The sequence below is a fragment of the Xiphias gladius genome, chromosome 20 (assembly GCF_016859285.1).
Source record: "Xiphias gladius isolate SHS-SW01 ecotype Sanya breed wild chromosome 20, ASM1685928v1, whole genome shotgun sequence".
Taxonomy (NCBI): domain Eukaryota; kingdom Metazoa; phylum Chordata; class Actinopteri; order Istiophoriformes; family Xiphiidae; genus Xiphias; species Xiphias gladius.
The window spans coordinates 17455606-17465101 of NC_053419.1; the positions used below are offsets into that span (position 1 = coordinate 17455606).

Consider the following 9496-nt stretch of genomic DNA (forward strand, 5'->3'; position numbering starts at 1 on the left):
CAGTGTGAAAACCGCATAGAACGAGCCCTGCAGTCACAGCTACACTTTATCCAAGGTCTAATATCCACTAGAAGTCTACTGAAGCATGCGGCCTTAAGGTTTAAGGTGTTTCAAAATTACACTGCAGGTAGATGAAAGAGATTTTTCTGCATCTCTGTTCCAAAACAAACATCTACAAGAGTTTGGCCGGTAGCCTTCTTCCTTATCACCCTAATTTCTAACTCTTGCCGACACACCCGTCATATAGAAACTCCGGCATTCCACAGCTTGTCACGCTCTTGAAGACAGCCGGGACACACAGGCCACCTGAAATTAGGTCAAAGATCCCAACACCTTGGCTGTAAACAGGGCAGAGAACAGACGTCCTTGCAGGGTACAAAACTGTAGGTTAGTGTCCTTAGCAGGCTAAACATGTAACCTTAAGTTCTGTTTGGCTCTAAAAAAAAAATACGAATATCCCCACACCAAAATAATGAAGTTATGAAAAACATGCTTTATTACTGCTTGGCAGTGTACAGCAGTGTTTTAACTGTATTTTAAATAATGAATTGTCCTCAGTCTTTACTTGATATTTGCCTCGGTATAGATTTTTAATGAGCTTACTTTTTCAGGCATTTTGAGCAAAGCAGTTTGCAGTAACAGGGGCCAAGCGCAAGTCAGTCAGGTCTCTGGCCCTGTAAACTAAATTCGGGTTGGCATGTTGCAAAACACACGCAGCCATACGTCTTTTTCATATGATTCAGTTCTTGCTGACCGTGACTAAAACAACCGGTGATTAGATTTTCAAAAGGGATTCAAGGACAATTGAAAAAAAAAAAAAAAAAAAAAAAAAAAACATTCATCACTGAAACCCTGAAAAATGAAGCAACAGCTAGAAGGAACGCTAATGGGAAGCTGAGAAAGACTGGGAAGATCCAGTAACTTAAAGAGATGATCGATAGTGCTCATCATGTTTGACTGGAAGACTGGAAACAAGGTGAAGCAGCTAGCCTAAGGTTAAAAAAAAAAAAAAAAAAAAAACACACAAGCACCTCTAAATCTCACTAATTAATACATCACATCTTGTTTCTAAAAATGTGCGTGTTCAAGCACCAGTCGGATATTTTCAAATTCAAATGATGGTTTGTGTTATTGGACAGGAAAGGACAAATAAAGAAGCTGACAGTTAATTGTAAAGCTGAATTATACACATGACAGAATTTACTACACGTACAGTGTGTACTGTGAACGTAGCTTTAACCACCTGTTCAGCCACTTTCCACTGCGGTACTATCGAGCTCGCACATTTAAATCCTCCTATATTGGCCAAGGGTAACCCAGTTCTTCAGACAGACACGTCATTCGTTTTCTAGCGGACTGACCTTCACATTTTGAAGAATTACGTTTGAAACAGTGTCGGTGTCAAGGACAAAGTCATATACAGGATAATTCCCCTGTGCCTACGGGATTAAGTCACATTATGTCAGAGGACGATACTGTATTATGTTCACACTCTCGCACAGGAATCTGTTGGCTCACGCTGCTGGCCCCAGCTGGTAATACACCACCATAGCAACAGAACAACACAATAAAACTGTAACCAAAGGACAAGGGCCCGAAAGGGAGCATTCTCATTGCCCAATCTGAACATTTTCTTGCCCATTGGTTTGTGTAGTAATATCGTAAATGGTGCACGTGTTTGATTGAAAGTATGAAGTTGAAACAGATCATCTGGATCGAGGGGTTACAGCAGTCGGCGGCGCGTTCTGGAAAATCTGAGACGTTCATCTGCGGAGGAGTGCAAGTCAGCAGTGGTCCTGTGAACTGGAGCTCACTGGATTGTGATGAGATCAAAACAGTCTGCAGAGCGAGGGCACGTTGCGTAACGTTTCTTAGAAAACTCCGAGTAACACCGAGTAACTGTTGTTATGAAACACTGCCTAACGTGGGTCTCATTGCAGGATATTTTAGCTGTGACATTCTCTGTGGAATCTTTTGAAAAGTAATCTAGAGGGACAGCACATTTACAGAAGACATATTTATTATTACAAACAGCCATAGCAGACTTCACTCTCCTAATTCTACATTTAGATGCAGACTTAATACACATACAGATACACTTGACCAGTGAAAGGCTGGCAGTTTGGAAACTGTCTCACACAGTGGAGCACTTTCACCTCAGTTGAGCCTCCACACACAGACTCGGCTGTTCTGCTTCTGTAGCTCGGAGGCTGCCTGGCTCCAAATATACAGATCAAAAAAGGCTCCAGCACAAGTTCTCCTTGTCCTCATCCAACCCGGGAGTCCAGAGCGGCAATCCTTTAGTAATGTAGGAGGCTCTTCTTGCATTGCTAATGTTGACAAGTAACAATATTCTGCGTGAGTGTACATGGAGACATTGCCGTGCACAGAGGAATAGGTGATCATAACTGTTGATTTTGTGATTAAGATTTCGAAATATCAATACTGTGCATTTGTGAATTGACACTAAAGCAAAAGTTGCAGTAAACAAAGCAGAAACACTATGACACAAAACTACAGTATACTGTAGCAGCTGGTTCTTGTATCTATATACATTCAATGATTTATTTACTTGACAATAGATCCCCAAAGAGAACACGGAGTGTAGTATGTACACACAGTCCCTTTCCTCTGTTTTATCAGTGTCTACCTCGCAGACCAATAACTTGATCTACTATTATCACTGGCTGCCGGCTCGTGTCACAGCTTTTTCCAACATAGCAACAATTTACTTGAAGCTGTGCAGTCGGCAGCACTTTGTGAGAGGCTACAAGTGCCTGCAGCGCCACAGTATTGGAAAAAAAGCGCTCTCGCCGGCACACAACCAGCCCAACACTCATCTCCAACTTGTGATTATCATACATCCAGGAAGGCATCTTCTTTGTTTCAAAGTTTCCGTCAAGGCTGCTCTTTAAGTGAGGGGAACACAAACTCCTGTGGTCCTGTTTGATTCATCACAGCCAAAGACAGACTTTATCCACAGATGCCCCCCCCTTTGAGCAGGCCTCAGTCCCGACCAGCACAGAGGCACCTCCTATAGCACACTGCCGTCACTGTGAGACAAAAGGCAGCAGCTGTCACATTGAAGGACAAAACCCCTCATATCTAAATTCCCGGAGTTGTGGACCGACACATACGCTTACACACTCCTCATACAGTATTAGTGCGAGTTGGCTCTGTTGAGTCTGGCATTAAGGTTGTGTGTGTTGCTCCGGTATCCATCATGCTGAGCTTCTCCGTCCCGTTCCTCGGTTCTTCCCTCCGCCTCCCCCTCCGCCGACACAATCTGTACCTACGACTGACAGAGAGACAAAGACATATACAGGTCCGAAGTGCCTCTCGTCCATATGCAGCAGAAAGAGCAAAGCCACCGTTGTTCAATAATCACACTTCCATTTTAATTACTGATATATCTCATTTTTTTAATCCTTACAAAACCCGAAATATAAAAATGGCAATAGAGTTTCAAACTGGGAGTATGTCTAGAAGTGTCCCTTGCATTTTTCCCGTAGACATTGCTACATGACTCACACTTGGAGCTCTTCTACAGCTGGGGTTGACATGAAACTCTACCAGTGGAATTGACATTACAAAAGATCAGCAACTATGTTAGAAAATATTTGGTTCTTTGTTTGACAAAGAAAAAAAAAAGAAAAAAAGAAAAAGAAAACAGAGCCTATGTCCATGAAAACTTCGGGGGAGATGTTAACTACAAATTCAAAAGTGCATTTCAGTAAGAAACATCCAATTACCCAGCTGAAAAATTCTATGATGTGCACCGCCAACGGTGGGTGGAATCTTAAGATTACAGTGGTGGGAAAACTGATTTTGCAACCTGCAGCTTAAATCAATTTACTTTTGAGCCAGGCTAGCTGTTTCTCTTCTAGTCTTTATGCTAAGCTAACCTAACTGTCTCCCGGCTCCGGCTACATATTTACAGTACAGACATGTGAGCCTTCTCATCTAACTCTTGGCAAGAGCGTGAGTAAATGTAGTTCCCAAAATGTCAAACTATTCCTTTAAGTGCATTTTCTACAGCAGCAGTAACACACACACACACACACACACACACACACACACACACACACACACACACACACACACACACACACACACACACACACACACACACACACAAAAACACACACAAAGACTTACTGTGAACAGATGCAGATGAATACGATGAGAAGAATGAGGAAAACAAGCCCCGCAATGATGCAGGCAATGATGATTTGTCGTTTCTCTCCTATCCGCCAGTCCAAGTCCACGTATTCACACCTGGAGCCAATGAAACCAGGATGACACCTGAGATGATAACAGAAAAAAAGATTACTTTCACAGCTTTCATTTTCATGTGATTTTCTCCAAATATGTCAGGACATGCTGTAACACTCAAAACCCATTATAGTACATAAGTAGTGGAGAACGTAACAAACAATGAAACAGCCTTACTGTTTTCTTTCAACTATTCTGTACTGAGTTCTTCTTAGTGCCTCTTTGTTGCCAGGTTTCTCCTTCCTGTCCTTTTTACCAAGTTACATATATCTCTTTATATTCCTCAATCATCCTCTCCATCTTTTTGCAGTAGGCGCCTCACCTGCAAGACGGTGACTTCTGTTCTTTAATGTAACGACAATCCCCGTGGATGCAGTAGTGCGCTAGTTCCTCAGGACATTTTGAGAAGTGGCCATTCCACGGCCCCGTATCTGTTGTGTCTGTTGGAGAAACTTAATCATTATATGATGATTTTTGAAGTGAAAAGTAGTAAATACATCAAAAAGACATTAAAGATTAGCCTTTCCTTAAATGGTAATGCTGTGTTTCCTTTTATTTCGTGAGCTTGAAAGGTAGAAAAAAAAATTACACAGTAGTTGTGGCACGTGCACAAGTTTGGTTGTCAGACCAAGTCCAACCTGCACCTTGTGCTGGTAGGGGGATTCTGTTACCTTTGGACAGAGCTTTGCCAGCTCCCCTGCTTCCAGTCTTACTGCTAAGCTAAGCTAATGGTCCACTGGCTCTTGCCCAATATTTCGCCAACAAGTCTGTCGTGGATTTTTTTTTTCAAGTCGATGCTTCAACAGATGGTATCAAACATTCACTTCTGGGTTTGTAGGAGCCAAATCGAAGACACAGGAGGACAGGAAATTTAACCCAGAACCACACGATTTTACTCTTCGGATGACAGAGAGTACACGTACAAATCCGGTACGCGAAGGGGTTTGCATAATCCAAATGTACATGTTACCCCAACCCTCCCACCTTGTCCTCCACCCAAGGGACGCAAACCTCACGGGACTGTCTGATTTTGGTGAATTCTAAAAATATTGTCACTGCTGTAGCGGTATCTAGAAAAACACCTGCACACTGATAACAGAGACCAACCACAATTCACGCTCACATTCACACCTACGGGCAATGTGGAGCCGTCAGTTAACCTAACCTGATTTGTCTTTGGACCGTGGGAGGAAGCCGGAGTACCCGGCGGAAACCCGCGTAGGCGGAGGGAGGACATGCAAACTCGGCACGGAAAGGCCTCGGTCAGACCGGGGTTCGAAACCCAGAACCTTCTTGCGATGAGGCTAAACACTGCACCAACATGCCCCCAGCACAACAACAATTTAGTTAAAGTTAAGAAATTCATCGCAATGCTTCCTCCTGTGCTCCAAATGGACAAGGTTCATATAGTAATTATTACGGTTGCTAGATGGCTTCAAGTCATTGTTAAGCATTTGCTGAACAAGTTGCAAATAACGTTTTTACTTGGAACAGCCTCTATTTAGTGTACAGTGTTGGGAGTGGTATCGGTCTTCTCAACTGACTTTTGGCGATGAAGTGGACGAGTGAATTTGCCCAAGACGTTGACCTCTTTCCTTCAGCCTCGCTACGTTTTGTCAGCTTGCTTCTTCAACCTACGCCCTCGCCTCCTGGGATGGCCTCATGTATAAATAGACGGTTTGCAATACGATCCAGACGGGAGGCCTGGTGTCATCGAGGTCTCATCAATCACGTGTCCCAATTAACATAATTCTTTCCTGAATAAATCACAGGATACGGTTGAGATACTGTTAAAATTCCAATTCCCCTCGTCTATCTCTGTCTCCCCTTTCCCATCTCCTCTAGGCTACAAACAAACACACACTAAAAAAGGACAGCCCGCGGCTGCTAGTAGGCCATCACTGCTGAACTTCTGACCTCCAGCTACCCACAGTGCTTCTCATGCCGCAGGCTGCCGCTATCTTTACGACCCCTTCCCTCGAGCTAATCCTTGAAAACGAGACTGTAAAACAATACTGCTGTTCAGGTTGCATCAACGAGAGCGCCGCGGCCGTTGGCCGAAACCTGAGATCCGACTTGCTGCCGTGACCTCAGTGCTGAGAAGAGAAAGTCTCCAGTTACACAGTTAGAGGGAACAGCTTGGCCAACGCCAAGTGCTTTTATTTGCTTTCTCGACGAGAGTCAGCCGAGAGGAGAAGACCTTTGTTCAAATTACGCTCCCGTCGCTTCACACGCCGACACACGTCATACGTTTTAATTATGCAAGCCGATTAAGTGAAGTGTTTTGAAAACTGGCTCGTGTTTACCGAGGACTTCGCAGGGACTTTATGTTAAAACCTAGCGATGGCTTTATGATTAACCGGTTCAACCCAGTCCTGCACAGCCCAGAATCCGACTCCTCCGCAATTACGCGCCTCCTTCCTGGGAGGTGTGTCCACGCGCAGGTGAGCTTGCGCGTTCACAGCCGCGTGTGCTTCGCCCATCCTTCTGTTAAACCTCCATCTTTAAACCCTCGACGCGACCGACCGTTCACGACAGCGCGAAGGGGAACCAGTACCCCCACCACCACCACCACCACCACCACCTCCTTCCCCACCACCTCCTTCCCCATGCCTACCTGTGCAATTGTGCCCGTTGCCGTGGCGATGACAGTGGGACGAGGTGCGATTGGCCGGCTCGTCGGCGCCATTCCCCTCTGCCAGGCAGTGTTTGCATAGGGCCAGAGCTGCAGGTCGGAACACAAACGAAACGCACGTTCACACTCACAGCAAACAGATATATATATATATATATATATATATATATATATATATATATATATATGCTCAGACGTTTTTAACCCGTTCGTAGACACACTCCACCTAATGTATAGGATCCACGTGAGAGATGGGAGGGAAAATAAACGTGATCACATTAAAAACCTTTTGGTGAGTAGCTGGTGGGTCGTGGTGCCAAGCTTATAGGGTAGGATCAGAGTCGTGATTTCTCTCGTCCACGCCCACCTCTGCCTCGGTCGCCCTCTTTCAATACAACACACACTTTCGCTACCCTAAAACACCCACCGCACTAGCTGCCCCTCGTCACTCTCGACGCACTTACACGAGAGTTTAACCACTGATTGTATAAACCTACGTATAAGGATATTTTTATTATACGATTTCCCAAATGGCATGTTTCATTCCACATTCGGGAAGTCTGTCTTAACAACGATTGATAAAAACAAGGGGGGGATTTATTGCTGGTGCACGGACTTTTCTTTCAATCATTAACCAACACCGAGGTCTACCGTACAAATATAGCCCAGCAGCTAGAGGACTGTCTTCAGACCCGACTTGGCTGCATTACATTTGAAAGCACATGGCTGTTGAAAAAGTGCGTCAGCTATCAAAACAACATAGAATTAACCCCTACAGTCTCATTTTTAACACTATGTACAGTGCGTCCCTACACACGAAAACTGTCACTTAGGAACATGTGTTCAAAATGTATAATATTGCTTTGTATGTAAACATTAGTTTGTGTCTGTCTGAGGCTGCCAGACTCTAATGAGATAATAATTATGTTTTGATATTATAAACCAGCAACTGTGTATACAAGGCAAAGGGAACACTGATTGCAGTAAAAGGCTAAAACAACGGTAAACCTTACCTGTTACTATTCCTACATAGAGTCTGTAGACCTTGGCCATCTCCTCACTTGATAAAAGTGCCCATCTGACTCATGAAAGTCGAGTGTCATTGGCAAATAGAAATCAAACTGGATCAATCCCCTTCTCAGAGGTCAGTGACCTTTGAAAAAGGTGTGGAAAGGCTATGAAAGTTCCCCGGTGGCTCCTCGTCTTGTGGTCCCTCATTGATGGCAGCTAAGCTCATAGTTCAGACGGGAGAGCTGGAGGCTATAAGCAATGTGCACATACAGGCCAGAGTGGCTCCCTGGACTGTGACTGGACGGCAGCTACAGTGTGTGTGTGTGTGTGTGTGTGTGTGTGTGTGTGAGAATAGAAAAGGGGGTGGCACTGAAACCCAACTCTGCTCTCTGCTCCCCGCCCAAGCCTTTAAAGGAGAACATGGCTCCATTCAAACTACTCAGGTTATTTCCTCATCAAAGAATAACACCTTCATACCTGACTTTCCTTTTCTCAAGAATGAAGTGACAGGCGGAACATCGACAACACTGACGATTAAAAAAAACAACCTGGTCAACAGCAAAGCACGCATTTTCTGCTGCATTGTCTTTTCCAGGCACAGGCCAATATATGAGTTTTCCAGGTTCCCTGGACCAACAGAAAGTAAATAAACGTAGGAGGACTGACAAAATCGGACACTGTATCACACTGCCGCAACATCTGGACTTGTTGGTCTTGTTAGTCTAGACTAGCTAATGCAGAGTATGATTCAACTGAAAGAAAGTTTAATACGAAAGTACAGTATTTCCATTTCGTGACACTTTGTACCTCTACTTCAATACATTCCAGAGGGAAATATTTAACAGCTGTGGTTGCAAGTTACTTTCCAGATTAACATTTTATAGATAAAACATGTGACGCATGTTGACAGCATTGCTGCTTACACATCAATGCATCAGTGATAATGATCTTATAGTATTTACTAGTATAACACTCACACGGGCCTTTTTTCTAAACTGAGTACGTTAACTTTTCATACTTTAAGTAAATTTTGCTGATAATGAAATAGTACTCCATTCCATAATCGGGTATTTCCACTTTGGGGTACTGTTACTTTTACAGAAGTAAAGTATCTGAGTACATCTTCCACCAGTGGCAATGCTGCCTTGGAAAAACTGATTGGTGATATTTTTTATTTTCAAAACATGACCAGCAGATGGCATGAGTTGACACTTTCCCCTTACAAATTAAAGAAATACTTTCAACATGACATCGGACACCTAAAAATTGTACTCTTGCTTTGTACGATAACCTGTCTTCCCCTTTGATTTTTGTGATACCCGTGAACGCCCAGCCCCCTAAAATGACACGTAAAGGCTAAAATTATAGTTAAGTTTATAATTAAACCAGCCTCTCTGTGCCTTTCCTGCAATTACATCTGCATATGAGAAACAGGCAACCCATTTGGCAAAGGCAATGAAAACATCAGAAAAGGATGCTGTGCCAAAACCATCAAGCTGTGCAAGAACTTGTTTAACTAGCACATGAGAGAAGGCTGCACGGAGAACAACAGGTTCCAAAATCTATACACATTAA

The 9496-nt window shown here is 43.7% G+C and overlaps 1 protein-coding gene across 2 annotated transcripts; it reads right to left on the reverse strand.

The window, feature by feature from the left end:
- Window positions 1–2002: 2002 nt before the first annotated feature.
- btc (betacellulin, epidermal growth factor family member) lies at window positions 2003–8223 on the reverse strand. Of its 2 annotated transcripts, XM_040158235.1 has the most exons (6): window positions 7924–8223; window positions 6893–7000; window positions 4598–4715; window positions 4159–4305; window positions 3138–3298; window positions 2003–3053 (listed from the first exon to the last, which is right to left on the reverse strand). In XM_040158235.1, the coding sequence occupies exons 1-5, from the start codon at window positions 7961–7963 to the stop codon at window positions 3151–3153; spliced, it is 561 nt and encodes a 186-aa protein (XP_040014169.1). In that variant the 5' UTR covers window positions 7964–8223; the 3' UTR covers window positions 2003–3053; window positions 3138–3150. The 2 variants fall into 2 exon arrangements, with proteins under 2 accessions (XP_040014169.1, XP_040014168.1); XM_040158234.1 differs by having other exon boundaries at window positions 2003–3298.
- Window positions 8224–9496: the final 1273 nt, after the last annotated feature.